The following is a 16,121-nucleotide window of genomic DNA, read 5'->3' as shown; positions in this document are numbered from 1 at the left end:
TGAACTGAGATTCTTCTAGCCAGGAAGCAACTGTCAGCAGGGACACACAGCCAAGTCTTCTGTCCCTAAATTGTGCCTCTGGTCTATGCACAGGGAAGGGTTCTGGAATCAGACATGGGTTCGAATTTGAACTACTCTCAAACTGTGAAGCCCCTCCTTGACTAGTCACCCTTCTTGGAGCTCAGCTTCCTGCACTGTAAATGGGGGATGGTACTTGCTGCCTCAGCTTGTTGGGAGGACTCGATGAGAACATGAAGTACCTGGAAGTGGGGTCGGACACTGTAGTTCCGATGGAGTCACTTGTATTCCACAGCAAAAGATGCCCTGAACTGGGAGGTGGTTCCCCAGCCCGGGCCTCAGTTTTTCCACCTGTAAACCTCCTTCTTCTCCTCCACCCTCTATTATTTCCCCAGCGCCAAGTGCCAGGGACTGAAGTGCATAATCTCCACTTCTAGAAGAATGAGCTGAGGTCAGGGCCATCAGTCCCCTTTGTAGATGAAGAAACTAAGGCTCAGACTCAAGGTCACACAATGATGAAGGCAGGGCTGGGATTTGAACTCTCATCTTCTGAGTCCACATCCTGTAGCTTTGCCCTGAGTCTCTTGGGCACTGTGCCCTGTCCCATCACAGGGGCCAGAGCAGGACCTGCTCAACTCACCTGTCCGTCACCCCTGCTGTGCACCTCTGCTAAGCCTTTCCTAGCTGTGTGTCCATGGTCTGCAAACCCTTGGGGTGACCTCTCTCTAAGTGATGTCTTGCATCAGTTTAACTTCATAAATCAGGTCACTTAAAAGTATTATTTGTCCTTGGCAGGGCCCAGGCTGGAGCAGCTTAATGAGGCATCCTTCCTCAAAGTGGCAAACTTTGAATATCTGAACGTGCTTAAAGCCGAGTCCTTGCTTTACACATGGGGAAGGTGAGGCCCAGAGAGAAGGTGGGAAGACCCCTCTCTTACCAGTCCGCAGCAGCTACCTGGGAAACCCTTGAGTAGCAAGGGCCAGGCCTGGGTGCCCGCTTTATACCCTGGGAAGCTTCTGGATTAATTAGCCCCTCCAACTAGGCACTTTGCTAAATACCTTACCTTTCTATACTAATCCTATGAGCTGGGAGCTCAGAGAGGTCAAGCCACCTACCTAATATCACACAACCAGAAAGTGGAGGAACCAGGACTTGGATGTGACTGTGACTCCAAAGCTCTGTTCTTTTCCTCACTCTGTCCCTGCCTCTCTTGGCTGCCAAGGAGGATAATAACCCTTCCCAGACCTCCCAGGCAGAGTTTGAAGCTAAACTGAGATAATAGACCAGAAAGCCCTAGGAGCAGAAAGTTACAAGCTCTATACAAATACAATGCATTGTTAGCAACAAAAGGCTAAAATTGGGAAAAATATCCAAGGAAGGAGGTGCTGAAACAGGCTCAGTGGGGGGTGGCAGGGTGGGGCCTGAAGCTATAATATGGCACCTGGGAGGTCTGGCAGGACTGTGCTGGCTTGTCATTAACTGCCAGACAGGTGAGTCCAGCTCTGCCACAAGTACCACAATGAGATAAGTCAACAATTCTCAAACGCCTTTTATGTTTTAGGCATTTTATTATTAAGTGCCAGGTTGTTAAAATTATTATTAATCATTCTTAATAGTGGCATAAGCCACCATTTAGAGCCTGTGCTATGTCTCTGGCATGGGCTATGCCCTTTACATAAAAAAAAAAATTACTACTCAGAGCAGCTCTGTGACGCAGGCATCATTATCCCTGCTCCCCTGTTGGAGGGAACGGTGGTGGCCGGGAAAGAGTGAGTCATTGCCCAAGGTCATGCAGCAGGCAAAGGGGGAGGTGAAATTTGATCTGAGCTCCCCACCATGATAAACATTCTCTTCTGGGACAAAGAAGGGTGTCAGGCTAAAGACCCTTCTTAAATAAAGAGGGGCACAAGCATCATTCCCGAGCCCAGCTCCCCCTAGACTTCTACAGGAGGGACATGGGGTGCTAAGGGAAGGGTGGGCTTCACGCCCTTTCCCCCACTCTGCCAGGCTCTGACCCAGAGAGAACTGAAGCTCTATTGAGCTCTGGGGCATCGCTAGTTCTAGAAATGAACTGTCAATTTATTTTTGCTGAGCCAGGCTCTGACACTCACTTCAGTGTTTACAAACCTTTACAGACCTGCTCCTGGCTCCCTGGTGCCCATAGGAAACAGGCAGACTCCTGAGGCTGTCACTCAAAGCCCTGGACACTTTGACCCTCTCTTGCCACCCATCACTGTTCATATGCACCCACATCCCAGCCAGCCACTCTGGGCTCCCCTCCCTTTCTCAACCAGGCCAGGCCTGGGTTCTGGTCACTTCTTCTTCTGATGTGTCCCTTCTCCATTTCTCCTCTGGGGAAACTCTGATTCAACCAACCTTCAAGGCCCAGTTCAAAAGTCACCTCCTCTGTGGAGTCTTCTAGGATGACACCTTTCCCCTGCTCCCAGGAGACAGATGTAGTGTCCTCTGTGTCTCCATGGCTATGTTCCCATAGTTAGCCCAGCATGAATCACCCAGAGTTGTAATTCACATGTGTATCATCTTCCCACCAGACCCTGAAGGTGGTCTGGGCAGGGTCTATGGTTGATTCATCCCTGGGTGCCCCATGCTGGGCAGAGGGCCTGGGGCAGTGTGGCAGGGGTGGAGGCTATTGAATGAGGAGATGGGAGGGCTGGGTTCTGCTCAGCTCTGGGGCTGACATGCAGCCTGGTGGGAGCCCTCAGTTTCCTCCTTGCTGAAGGAGGGAGGAGTTTGGACAGAGTGTGGGGTTTTCGGCTGACACACTAAGAATCTAAAAATCTAGGATTTGAAGAAATAGACTTGGGCTGCATGAGAAACCTTTTCTGAAGATGTGATTGATAGGCGCCAGAGTCCCTCACAGCCTGGAGTCCGTCAGGACCTGGGAGCCTGTCTCTGGACAACCTGTGGACGGGGGCCCCTTGGGAAGGGTCATCTCAGGACCAGCCTCTTTTGCAGTGGTCCATCTCAAGATGGTTACTAAGCTGGATGGTCCATCTCAGAGGAGCCCCGCTTGGGCTGTCTGTCTAGGACAGGCCCCTCCTGGTGCCTGGGGACTGGGCTGGGGGGCACCGTGCCCTACTTACCCGCAGCTGCTCCTCAGGCAGGTCGCTCCCATCATTGATGCCACGGTTCATGGACACGAAGCGCTCAAAGGGTGGCTTGTCCCGGACATTGGGGTTGTGGAGGCTGGTGTTGAGCATAATGATGGAGAAGGACAGGACATAGCAGGTGTCTGAATATTGAGACAGCAGGTCAGACTCCTGGCCCTGTTCGCTCTCCCCTCCTCTTCTCCAACCCTTTCTAGGGATCCAGGATCAGCCATCTCAAGGCCCAAAGGTCCACCCTATCCTTCTGGCATGGCATTTGAGGCCTGGCCTCACCTACCACTCTTCCTGGAACCCCTGCTCCAAAGAGACTCCAGCTGTCATGTTCATGAGATCCTCTGTGCCTTCCCAGCCCTGCACGTTTGCTCTCGCTGGGCCCCTGCCTGGCATACCCTCCCCTGCCCTTTCCTACCCATTCAAACCCTTCTTCTTTTTCGGCTCCAGCCCTCCTCCCCGCTGAGCCCTTCTGGCCCCCCTGCCCACTCTGTTCTCTGCCTTCTTGGATCTCAGAGAACATTTATTGTTGGCACCACTGTTCAGGGCTCAGTCACGTGCTGCCGGGTAATCTGGCTGGCCTCGTGGGGCTTCTGGAGCCACAGCTCCTGTTCTGTGATTCAGATGTTTGCATGCGAGGTAGCAAGGCCAGGCAGCTGGGCAGAGCATTTGGGAGGGAGGTGACTGCTGCTCTGTGGCATGTATCCAGAGCTAGGGAAGTCCAGCCACATCCCCAACTCTCTGGTTGACCTTGGGAAAGTCCCAGACCTCTCTGAGCCTTGGCTTCCCCACCTGTGACATTCAGAGGTTTAACTCTGAAGTAGCTTTATGTTCTAGAACATTGGTGATTTTACCTCTGATAACAGTGGCACCCAATGTTGTTGGTGCGTGCCCCATGCTTAGTTCTTCCCATCGCCATGACAACCCTATGAGGCAGGTATTGTCACCTCCCTCATTTCACAGATGAGGAAACTGAGGCACAGGGGGTTAAGTTATATGCCCAAAGTTACAGAATTAAGTAGTAGGACTGTGATTCAAATCTGGTGCTTTAAAATTCCTTCCTTCCTGCACATACTTACTGAGTACGTACTAAGTGCTGTGGGCTGGGATTCACTGGTGAGTAATCCTAATATGGTCCCACTCTTGTGGGACATTTAGACTTGTGGAGCTGGCAGACAGTAAAATAAGCAAGCACTAAAATCATATATAACTATAAGCCAGGACAAAGGCTCTGTAGGACTTGTCCTTAGACACACAGCCTAAAAGTATGCCTGTGGACAAGTCATTTCACCTGTATTCTACGCAAGGATGAGAATACTGCAGACCTCACAGACTGTGAGGATTAAACGGCTTCCTATGGGTAAAGCACTTAGCACGTGCCGAGTATTCATTAAATACAATTGGTTATTGTTACGATGACTTCGGATTCTGAGAATAGGCCAGGACAAGTCTGCGATGTCTTTTCCTCCACTCTATGTGGAGGAGTATGGAGAATTGACCTCTGTTAATATCTTTCTATGCTCTATTGCCCCCTATGTCCTGCCCAGGGTGTTTCATGCTTCTGGGCCTTTGCTGAAACTAGAACTCCTGCCCAAAAGGCCCTTTCTCCCCTCGACCTTCTAGAGAACTCTTATTCATCCTTCAAAACCCCATTCAGATCTCAATGTCTCTGGGAAGCCATCCTGGACACGCTGACTCCTCCACCCCTGCCTTCAGCCAGGTGTACTGCTGCTCTCGCACCTTGTGCCATCATTTCCTGCCTCCTCTCCCAAAGAGCATGCCCTGAGGCAGCTCTGCTCAATAAGTACCCAGCAGAGGGCCTGGCACAGTGTTGGTGCTCACTGAGGGCTTGGAATAATCTGGGTACTGGGGGTAAACCAGAATGTGTGGGGTAGCCATGGTGCTTTGGGAGATAGATCTGAGCCTGGCAATGCTGAGGAGGTTCTGGAGCCCCATCCCACACTGGCACCTGTGGACTGGAAGACGCCAGGGTTGCAGAGGCAGTATCGAGTGGCAAAGGTCTCCATCATCCGGTCAATCTTCTGGGCCTCACCTGGCAGCCGGAAGCTCCATAGGAACTGCCTGAAGGAAGAACAGGGCTGTGGGCAGCAGGGTGGGTGGGGACTTGCAGGGGCACCCTGGACAAGCCACTCTGCCTCTCCTGGGCTTAATCTCTTTATTTTGTAATCGGGGGCATCTGTATCTGTCATCTAAGCTCTAGTGGGATTTGTACTGGTGAGTGAGTACCTGCCATGCAGGAGGTTTCCAAGGAATGCTTATTTTCTCTTTTTCTTTTTTTTTTCAGAATACAGAGCTGAGTTCATTCTTCCCTCTGCCTGTCTGAGTCCTAGCACCATTTGTGGCCCAGTGTACCTCAGCCAATGAGGGATTCTCTGTCTGCCTGGGGTCTGCAGCTACTCCTGCCTGGTCATCAGGCCCTACTACCTGATTGTGGGACCTAGGCCAGTGCCTTCCCTTGGCTAAACTCCCTTTCTTGGAAGCTAAGCTTCCAGCTCTGGAAGTTGATGATTTCCACAGTTTTCAATTCCATGTCTTGAGGGCAAGAGCTGTGCCTATTCCTGTCACGTCTCTCGCTGGGCCTCGCACAGGCTCAAGCACCCAGTGACTGCTCCATAAAACATTCTTGAATGAATGAGTGAATGAACAAATATTGGAAACTACCCCTATCCCTCAAAGAACATGGTAATTGGAAGGAAAGCCACATTGACTGGATAGTGGTAGCTTCTATCTTCTCTGCCTTGAAAACTCCTATTCATCCTTCAAAGCCCAGCTCAAAAGCTACCTTTTGGGAGCCAGTTTCCCAAGATTTCCTAAACACTTACTGTGGGCCAAATTCTAAGCACTTTCTCTTAGTCTGCACAACTGTATGAGGTTGGTACTATTATTACCGCCACTTTGTAGATGAAAAAACTGAGGCACAGAGAGGTGTGTGTGTGTGTGTGTGTGTGTGTGTGTGTGTGAGTGACTTGCCCAAGGCCACACAGGGGGTTAATGGAATAGCTGTGATATGAACTGGGCAGTCTGGCTCTAGAGTTTGTGTTCCTAATCTCTCTACTATAATGCCTGCCATAGTTGTAAAAATAAGAGTAAAAATGATAATAATATCCTAATTAGAAAATAATAAGTAATAATATTGCAATACATGCTAAGCTGTATTAATAAAATAAATAAAAGAAGCACTATTCTGAAAAGTAGTGCGAATGGCAGCAATAATAGTTACAGTGATTAAATATTATTATAGTAAGGTTGTAATATGATAGTACCAGTAGGAACAGTAGCAATGAACCAGGCTTTTCCAGGCAGTCTACACCAACTGTATCCCCAACCTTAGCTGTATAAGGCAGGTACTGTCATTCATTATGTTTTGCTCCTGACACTTTGTGCTATTAACCATGTGGCTCATGATGCCCCCAGTCCCCTCCTTGGCTGTGCCACAATTAAGGGCTGGGCCCTGGTCCACTCACCTGAGGGCCTGGACAAGGTTGAGGTTGGCAAACTCGTGGCAGTCCACGAAGGCCTGGAGCACCTGTAGGTTGATGGGATCTCTGGGGAGGGGCAGAAGGGAGGGTAGAATGCACTGGGGCACTTTTTGGTATCTACCTCCTGGAAGGAATTGAGGTGGGGGAGGGACAAGAAGGGATCCAGCCACTATCTGACCTACGCACATCTATCTGACCCCACATCACCCCCTCCCCATGTGTACACCATGCTCTCCCATGTATGAACAGACCTTCCACCCCATGGCTCACCGGCATTGCTCCCGCCCAGCATAAGAGTCTGACTTTGGAGGGGCTTTCCCTGAGTGAAATCCTTCTTGTCACTGCCTGCCTGGGTGACACCACTCAAGCCACTTGATGATCCTAAGCCCCAGGGTGCTGATCTGTAGAATGGAGGCCACCATGCCTCTCCACGTTTCTCCCTCTTCCCAGACCTTAGATCAGGAAGTGCGGCCCTTCTTGACACCTGTGTTTCCTGCCTGCTCAGGAGAAGAGCTGTGTCCTCTGGGAAGCCTGGGAGAAGGGCTGCTTGCTCTCTGGCCCAGCTCCACCCTGGTCCATTATAGTCGAAGCCTCCAATGCAGCAGCTAGAGGGGTTCTCTCAGACTACTCCTCTGCCTAGAGTCCTCTAATGCAGTGGTTCCCAAAGTGTGCGCCAGGGTGCACTGGTGCGCCCTTGAAGATTTCCAGGTGTGCCCTATGGCAGTAGTCCCCAACCTTTTTTGGGCCACGGACCGGTTTAATGTCAGAAAATATTTTCACGGACTGGCCTTTAGGGTGGGATGGATAAATGTATTACGTGACCGAGACAAGAGTCAAGAGTGAGTCTTAGATGGATGTAACAGAAGGAATCTGGTCATTTTTAAAAAATAAAACATCACCTGACTTGTGGTGGCGCAGTGGATAAAGTGTCGACCTGGAAATACTGAGGTCGCCGGTTCGAAACCCTGGGCTTGCCTGGTCAAGGCACATATGGGAGTTGATGCTTCCAGCTCCTCCCCCCTTCTCTCTCTCTCTCTCTCTCCTCTCTAAAAATAAAAAAATTAAAAAAAAATAAGCCTTTAAAAAAAAATAAATAAAACATCATTCAGACTTAAATATAAATAAAACGGAAATAATGTAAGTTGTTTATTCTTTCTCTGCAGACCGATACCAAATGGCCCACGGACCGGTACCAGTCTGTGGCCTGGGGGTTGGGGACCACTGCCCTATGGTATTCCAGAGAAATATGTGCCTGTTGGGGACCAAAAAACCAACAGGGTTTTGGAGTTTAGATTTTTGGGGGACAGAGGTGTGGGGAATTGGCTGGAAGCTGACAGTCCGCCCAACCCCCCACCTCACTTGCCTGATTAGGTTGCAAAAGGCTGTTAAGCTGTGGTGCTGGATTGTTTATATAACCCCCATGTTCCCTGGGAAGACTGGAGGTAAGTTTTTTCTATCCTTTGTTTGGTGTCAAGTTAAGATGATATGTACGGTGGGGGTTTTCTGCACTCAACACAATTAAGAGTAAAAAGAGAGGAATTCTTCAATGTATTGACGAGGAAATGAGACTTTGCCTTTCAAATATATGCCTAAACATTGAAGAAATCGCTAGGACGCATCAGGCTCATGTTTCTCATAAACACAAGAATGAAAAAACACATTCACACTGGGACCTGCAGAATTTACTAAATCTTACTAAAAATGTATCTTTATATATATGATAATAAGATAACTATTTTTTCATTTTTAAAATTTTTAACCCCTCTTTTTTACAAATTCTAAAAAGCATAACTCAAAAAATGTAACATAAAAATGTTTTTTAATGTCAGAATAAATTTAATTTTGTCGTATTTATTTTGTTTAATTACCATGAAAGCATGTTTGGATTTTATTTTTTTCTTTAATATTTGACTTAATTATTATAATATATTTTAAGAAGTTTGTATGTAGTGCGCCTCTACAATTATTTGTAGGATTTTAAATGCACCCCAAGTTTGAGAACCACTGCTCTAATGGATCCTCACCTTGTCACCTACTACTTCCTCCTTCTTTTGCTTTCTCCCAGGCTCACTAACCTGCTGTTCCTTGAGCATGCTTCTGCCCTGGGGCCTTTGCACATGCTGTTCCCTCCACCTGGAATGTTCTTCCCTAGATGTCTACCCTGATCTCCAAGTTTTAGTGCAACCTCACGTCTCCCTGAAACCATTACTGTCCACACTGAAGTCACAGCTCTTGACTTGTGGTCCCCAGCACTTCTCACCTCCCTTTCCTACTTTATTTGTATTCCAAAGAATTTATAATTTTCTAACAAGTTTTACATATTTGGGAATCTGTCTTCCCCACTGGAAGGTACCCCCCCCCACCACCACCACGAGATCAGAAGTTTTGTTTGTCTTGATCACTGGTGTAAATTCAAGGCTTAGAACAGTCCCTGGTATAGGGTAGATACTAACAAGCATCTACTTATTGAATAAATAAAAGAAAGCAGGTAGGCAGGCAGGCAGGCAGTCAGGCAGGAAGGTTTTGATTCAGAATCTGGAGGGGAGTGACAGCCTTCTCAAACTCTAGGAGTTATGACTTTCTTAACATAATTCACTCCCTCATTCACCAGCACACACACATATACACTAACCTGTGCATACCTGCACACCCTCATTCTCTTCCTCCCTAAGGTCCCACCCCCTTACCTCTCTCCCAAATAGGTGCCAATAGCTGTCTTGTTGAGGCCCTCTCCCTTGTACAGGAACCGGGCGATGTCCTGGGCATTGGAAGTCAGCAGCTTGTGCTCAGTGAGGTACTGGATGCCCTGGAATTGGTACACAGAGCCATGAGCAGCCCTCTCAGAACAGTCAGACTGGGAGGGGGAAGGGAGGGAGCCCCAGTGGCCAGAGCCCTGTGCCCCACTTTCCAGCATTGGCACAGACTATTCTGGGAAGTTGTGTCCTTCTTTAATGGAAGATACTTTTGTAAGGTGGTGAGTTCCTCATCACTGGAGGCATTCAAAGAGAGATGGGGTTTCTGCAATAAACCAGGTTCGTGCCAGGTGCTCCCCAGGGTTCCTTTCAATCTGACTCTCTTTGATTATATGCTTCAATGATTCTACTGATTTATACTTTTAAAATTTAATGATTCAGCCATTCCTTTGTCCCCTTAAAGTTCAGTATTTAAAAATAGTGTTTCATTGTTTCCTTGCAAGTAATCTATGTCCATTGTATAAAAATGATAAAAAACAGCAAAATCACAAGAAGAAATTGCCCGAGTCCTACCACTTGGAGGTAGAGTTACCATGGCGGCCACTTTCCTTTCCTTTCTATGTGAAAGTGGAGCGTGCCACGCCTCCACGTGGAAGCCTGCCTTTCTGCTTTAACAGTATCCCAGACATCTTTCCTCATGACCCAGGCACTTGGAGCCTGTCATTCTCATTTTAGGAATTTGAAGGTTGGCCTCTGGTCTTCTGTATGGTTCTTTCATGTCTCTGCTCGTTTTGGAGAAAGAGGCTTTCCTGGAAGATGGGAGCAGTTTGAGGAGGGCTCTGAACTGTAGGCAGAGGGTCCTGGGGACCCCTCAGTGGCCCTTCCCTGGTGCTTGGGCAGGAAGTGTGAGTTAGTGTGTGTGTGGTCCCTGTAGATGTGTAGATGGGGCAGGGGTCCAGTTTCTATGGCTGTGGGAGGTGAGTGGGTGTGTGACCCTGTGAACTTGTGACAGGGAGGGCAGCCTTTTAAGCCAGAGCAGTGACTTTCCAGGGTCCCTTGGCTGCCCTGATGCACCTCCTTTATGTGTCAGCTTGTAGCTTCCTCCTATCTGTGTTCCTGCAGGGAAGGAGCCCACAGCCCCCTGGAAGGGCAGGGGTTGAGGCTGAACCCTCAGTGTTCTGTGCCTGCTCCCCAGATCTGGCTGCCCCAAACCGAGTGGCTGGAGACTGAGCCCCAGAATCTGAGGCCACCCTGTCCAATGCCCCACTCTCGGAAGAGGAAACAGAGGCCTAGTGCCAAGGGACTCCTCATCTGTGGACATTATAGACTTTCCCCGCCTCTACCTCCTGGCTTCCACCTCATGCCCGGGGCTGCTGTGCCGTGGTGACAGAGGCCCCAGCCATGCCTGGACCAGATGCTGAGCCCTGCTGGGCCTCAGTTTCCTTATCTGTCAGGTAGGTTATTGTGGCAATTGAGGGAAACAAGAGAACATTATGAAGGTGCCCAGCATGGAGCAATTCCGACCCCATGACCCAAAACCTCTGCAACTACTTACCTTCATGGGGTCCATATTGAACTTTTTGCGCCCAATGCATAACTCCTTCTCCTTTTGGGCCATCCGGCTAAAGACATGAAGATGTCAATGTGGGCTTCCCCAGGATCCCATAGCACCCCTGTCCAATCCCCAAGGACCCTCAGACACCTTGAAAACTCCCCTCAACTACAGCCAACACTCCCTAGGGACCTCAGAAGGGGGTTTCCAGGCCTGTGAGCATGAGAAATGCAGGTGTAGGCCCTCCCAGGCCTAGCACACCAGACTCTTCCAATGGGCCCAGCACCATGGCTTCGAGAGCTGCCCTAGGAGGAACATTTACAGGGCTCAGTGCTTGGAGTGCCAGCAAGAAAATAGGAAGGCTGGGGGTGTAAGCACAGGCTCAGGAGCCAGCTTCCTGGTGAAATCCCTCCCCACCCCTTGCTGGCACAGCCCCTTAGGGAAAGCACTTCATCTTTCTGGAACTCAGTTCCCTCATCTGTAAAATGGGGCAACATCGCCACCTGCCTCCCAGCACTGTTGGAAGATTAAAGCGCTGAAAACAGCTGGTGGTAGGTGCTCTGGAAATGTTATGTTGTTATTGTTGGGGCCTGACCAGAGACTCTGGAGAAGGGGCCACGTGGGAGTGCATCTGTGTGTGCGTCTTTGTGGTGCCACACAGGTGGGGATCAGAGGGATTTCCTGGAACACTGGCTATAGGTGCCAGTGCCCTGGGGCCCTAGGAGGTTATGTAGAGACCAACATTCTCATCTCACAGGAGGGGAGACTGAGCCCAGAGAAGGGAGGGGACCAGCCCCAGGTCACAGGGCCAGTAAGAGTCCTCCCATAGAAGGGGCAGGGTGAATGACACCCTGTGGGGGGAATAGAGTGGACCAGCCTCGGTCCTGCCACGGTCCAGGCTCCTGTCCCCCTGAGCCCCGTGGCTTCCCTGTCCTGATCCTGGGGCTGTGTTTTCCTTCTCCCTAGTTCATCCCAGGATGCTCCTGGTGGGGATTGGTCACGGAGTGGATCAGAGTGGGTTGGAAGAGAGTTTTGGTGGAGAGGATGGGAGGATGGGGTCATCTTTCAAAAGACGGAGCTGTCTAGAAGCACGGATCAGACCAGGGTGACAGTCTTGGGGCTTCCCTGTTCCTATCTCATTGTTGCTGTGTCCTCCTCCAGGGCTTGACTCCTGACTTCAGCAGGGCCTAGACCAGGAGTGGCCCTTGCTCATTCGTGACATGTAACATCCTTAGGAGGACAGCATGGCAGCTTCCCAGGGTCCCCTGGCCAGGCCCCTCACCTCTCCTCCGCCATCTCGAAGCAGTCAATTTGGGCAAACACGTCTGAAATCTCATCCTTCAGCTTCTGTTGGGTGGCATGAATGGGGAGGGAGAGTCAGTGGGCAGAAACTGGGATAGAAAGTGTTTTATGAACCTTCCCCATACCCACTCCCACCCCTGGGTGTGACTTCCAAATTGCTCATGTACAGATGGATGTCTCATGTCCTCAAAGTCCCAGATGAAACTATTGCTTTTGTCTGTGCCGTTTCTTCCATTATCTCCTGACTTGGGGAGCTGACCCCAACTTTATCCCACTCTATTTCCGAACTTCTCGTGAGTTGTTATTGAGCTCCTACTATGCTCAGACTATTGGGCTGCAAATACAGTGGTGGGCAGACAGACTCAGACTCTACTCACACAGAACTCACAGTCTAGTGCTAGGGTTAGGATCATGGTGGTCACAGAGAAATGAAATGACCATGCAGAAAATGATCACAGTAATGATATAGGAAAAGCTGAACACATAGTAGATGCTCAAAAAAATACTTGCTGAGTGAATGCTTCTGTACCTTCATTCTTCCCTGCCATATTAGGTGGACATATGTCAGGGTGGGGTGCGAGCCCAGCAACTGTGGCCAGAATGGTCAGGGCAGTCTCTCAGAGGAGACAGCTTGTGAGCTAAGAATGAAGAAATGAGAGTCCCAGCCAGAGGGAGCGAGTGCGACGGCAGGGGCAGGACTGAGCTCAGCATATTCCAGGAACAGAACCAGGGCTTATCTCAGAAGGCTGTCGAGCATCATATGTGCTAACATCTGAAAAACTGGTGCATTGACAAGTGCTGGGCACCTACTGGTGTTACATTGACCAAATGACCTCCATTTTAGGGGGGATGAAGCTGTAGCTCAGCATGAGGATGAGAACTGATTGTAGCCACTCAAGTGGGGGTGGAACCCAACATGTGATAAAGTGTATAGAGCCCCAGGCAGGCTCTGCACACAGTAGGGGCTTAATCCATTGCTGTCCTCCCCTCCTGCTCTTCTGGCTCTGTCCTGGCCACTCAGCCCAGGAGTGAGGGGAGTCCCCTGGAAATTCTGTTCTCCCCACTCTTGGGGGCTGAGAATGAGGCTCAGTGTGGTTGGAATCTGGCCCCCTCTCTGACCAGGTTGGGGACAAGAGTGCGTGGGAGGGGTGTGAGTATATATGAGTGTTTGGGGGTGTGTGTGGTTTGAGGGTGTGTCAGCGTGGACATGTGTGTGGTCATGAGCATGAATATTTGTGAGTGTGTGTGTGCTCACCTGGATGTCCTCCAGAAGTTGCTTCCGGTGCCATTTGATCTGCTGCAGCTCCTCAGTTTCCCCATTGTCCAGCTCAGCGGGGTCTGGAGAGAGGAGAACCCGTGGTCACTGGCTCACTTACAGCCCTCCCCTCCGCCGCTCAGCTCCAGTCACATCACATAGCTCTCAGTGGCCTCTTCCCTCCAGAAACCGTGGCTTGCTAGCCCTTTTCACTCAAGTCTGGGCTCAGATGTCACTACCTCCAAGAGGCTTTCTCTGCTCACTCTAAGTCAGCCTCTCCCCGACCCTCCCTTCCTACCCAGCTCTCTATTTTTTTAACACCCTTCTCCCATGTAGAGATGCCCTGAAATTATCTTGTGTACTCGCATCTTTTCTATTGCATTTATTAAACTCTCAGCTCCATGAAAGCAGATACTTCAACTAATGTTCACTGCTGCATCCTCAGCAGTTAGAAAGAGCCTGACTCACAGCTGGTACTCAACAAAATACCTGCTGAAAGCATTCATTCTTCCCTGGAACTTTGCACAACTAGGAAGTGGTATATCATTTTGCCTAACACCCCATTGTGTAGATGTAGTCACATTGCCATACCTACCTGCCAGCGAGGCTAGGAAATGAGCCTATAATAAGATGGTCCTGATATGTCAGATGGGGAGACTGGATTTTGGGGGACATTTGACAATTTCTGTCCTGAGATGACCTGGCTAAGTTCCCACAGGGATGAGTTGCTGAACTAGAGCTGACCTTGGATTGGGCTGACTACAAAGCTCTTTCCACTTCACCTGGAAATGAATGGAAGGAGGTAAGTGTGCATTGGTCAGAATTCTGTGCAAGGTGCTATGAAGACTCCCACACCCAGGTCAGCTGGCTTATCTCTACCCCCTACTGTGCTTCCTGTTCCATCCACAACCCTCTCCTGGTCAAAATCTCTGTGAGCTCCCCATTATTTGAAGGAAAAAGTCCTCGTCCTGGTCCTCTATGGTCTCCCTGGCCTCTTCAGCCAGCCTTTCCCCCACCATTCTCAACAAATCCTGTCAGTTCAGTGTGCCAGCTCCTCACTGTCCCAAACTGTCCAACTCTGTCTTATCCCCCCACCTTTGCTTATGCGGTTCTTCTACCTGCATGACTTCTCCCATCTGCCCATCCAGATCCTCCCTCACTTTCATATCCTAGCTATGAGAGGTGTCTGGTCATGTTTCTTAAAGATTTTACAAGAACAGATATTATCTCTCCTGAGTGAATGCAGAGAGAATATCAAGTTCTCCATTTCCCTACTTCTCCCTCCTGTTGGCTAATTGGCCATCTTGGACTTTGAGATGGAAGCTGGGTATCAAGATGGCAGGGCAGCAAGCTAGAAGGAACCTGGGCCCTGGGCAGCCATGTGGAGAAAAGTCATCATATTTACCTCGACCAGCAGCTACCCACTTGGACTTTTTCAATGGGAGAGAAATAAGTTTTGAGAATGTCTGTCACTACTATTCTGAGTCTCCTTGTTACAGCAGTTAAACCTGAAACTTAACCGATACAGTATCCTTAGCTGGGAAACATGAACCACAATACTTGCCTAGAAGGTGGTTGTCAGAATTAGAAGAGCTGAATTTTCTAAAACACCCGGAAAGAATCTGACTTAGGTCAAACTCTGACAAGGATCCAACATGTGTATAATCGATGCTAGACTGTGCCACACGGATCTCCTCTTCAGGACCAAGGCATCCATTGTCTCAGCTGCTGGGGTGGGGGGATAGCCTGCTAGTCACTCACAACTGAGTCCCTCCCCAGGAAATGATCTCAGCCAAATGGAACCGCCTCACCTAAGGATATGTCCCTCTCAAAGGGCAGCCATGGCACAATAAGTCAAGACCCCTTGCCTCATTTCTGGACCTGAACCAATTTTCAGACCCAATATTTATTGTTTGAAGAAGAGGCTTTGTCCCCAGAGGGAAGGGCCCTACAACACTCTGGCAAGTGTATATGGCAATGGTTCCTTTGGCCAAGTAACCAGAGTGGATCTGTCTGACCATTAAGTCATAAAGTCGAGTGAGCCCAATAGCAGTTCTCTGTAAGTGCTTCATCTAGGGACAAGCGTGAGCAGAACCAGAAGACTCCAGTAAGCTCCATGGACAGGTGGCTCAGACCCCATGTCATCCACTGCTGTTGTACCAAGGCCTGTCACTCAGCTCATACCACGTCTGTTGGGTGGGTAGCTTGTGACCTTCTGACAAAGGAGGAAAATGCCTGAGCTTAGTTTTGAGATGCGTGGCTCAGAGTTAGGGTGCAAGTAAAGACTAAACAGCTATTGGACTATAGCCCTGATCAAAGGTATTCTGAAAAGACAATGGTGAGAAGTCCTTCCAATGGGCAGACATTTGAGCAGGGCACCTGGTCATCCATTTCATGTGGGAAGAGATGTGTTGGGAAGTAAGATTGTACAAGCATTCATAGGCAGTAAGTAGAGTATGGTATGACTTCCTGGTCAGAGGCTGAAAAGAAGAAAGAACAGAAGGCCAAGAACAGAGAGGTCTGGGGAAGAGGCAAGTGGGCAGCCCTACCAGAGTGGGCACAGAGTGGGAAGATTTTTGTAAAGCAAACTTATGCTCCCCAGCAAGCATCTATCACAGGAGAGGCACTAAACCACCAGGCAGACAGAACAACTCGGCCAGTTGCCATCAGCTAGTCTCTAAC

General features: G+C 49.5%; 1 protein-coding gene across 2 annotated transcripts in view; it reads right to left on the bottom strand.

Moving 5' to 3' along the window:
• The window catches only part of CYTH4 (cytohesin 4), a 30,705-nt gene that overhangs the window by 8,609 nt on the left and 5,975 nt on the right, over positions 1–16,121 (bottom strand). Inside the window, exons 2-8 of one of the 2 annotated variants that reach the window (XM_066358322.1) lie at positions 13,440–13,522; positions 12,165–12,229; positions 10,886–10,952; positions 9,325–9,443; positions 6,623–6,703; positions 5,107–5,219; positions 3,123–3,271 (exon numbers count right to left, since the gene is read on the bottom strand). In XM_066358322.1, the coding sequence (XP_066214419.1) occupies positions 3,123–3,271; positions 5,107–5,219; positions 6,623–6,703; positions 9,325–9,443; positions 10,886–10,952; positions 12,165–12,229; positions 13,440–13,522 (677 nt within the window). The remainder of the gene's footprint in view (positions 1–3,122; positions 3,272–5,106; positions 5,220–6,622; positions 6,704–9,324; positions 9,444–10,885; positions 10,953–12,164; positions 12,230–13,439; positions 13,523–16,121) is intronic. The other variant, XM_066358323.1, reaches the window with a different exon arrangement.

This window comes from Saccopteryx leptura, chromosome 1, assembly GCF_036850995.1.
Source record: "Saccopteryx leptura isolate mSacLep1 chromosome 1, mSacLep1_pri_phased_curated, whole genome shotgun sequence".
In the NCBI taxonomy this organism is placed as follows: Eukaryota; Metazoa; Chordata; class Mammalia; order Chiroptera; family Emballonuridae; genus Saccopteryx; species Saccopteryx leptura.
The sequence above is the reverse complement of the archived record's forward strand: the minus strand, read 5'-3'. Positions and strand labels throughout refer to the sequence as shown.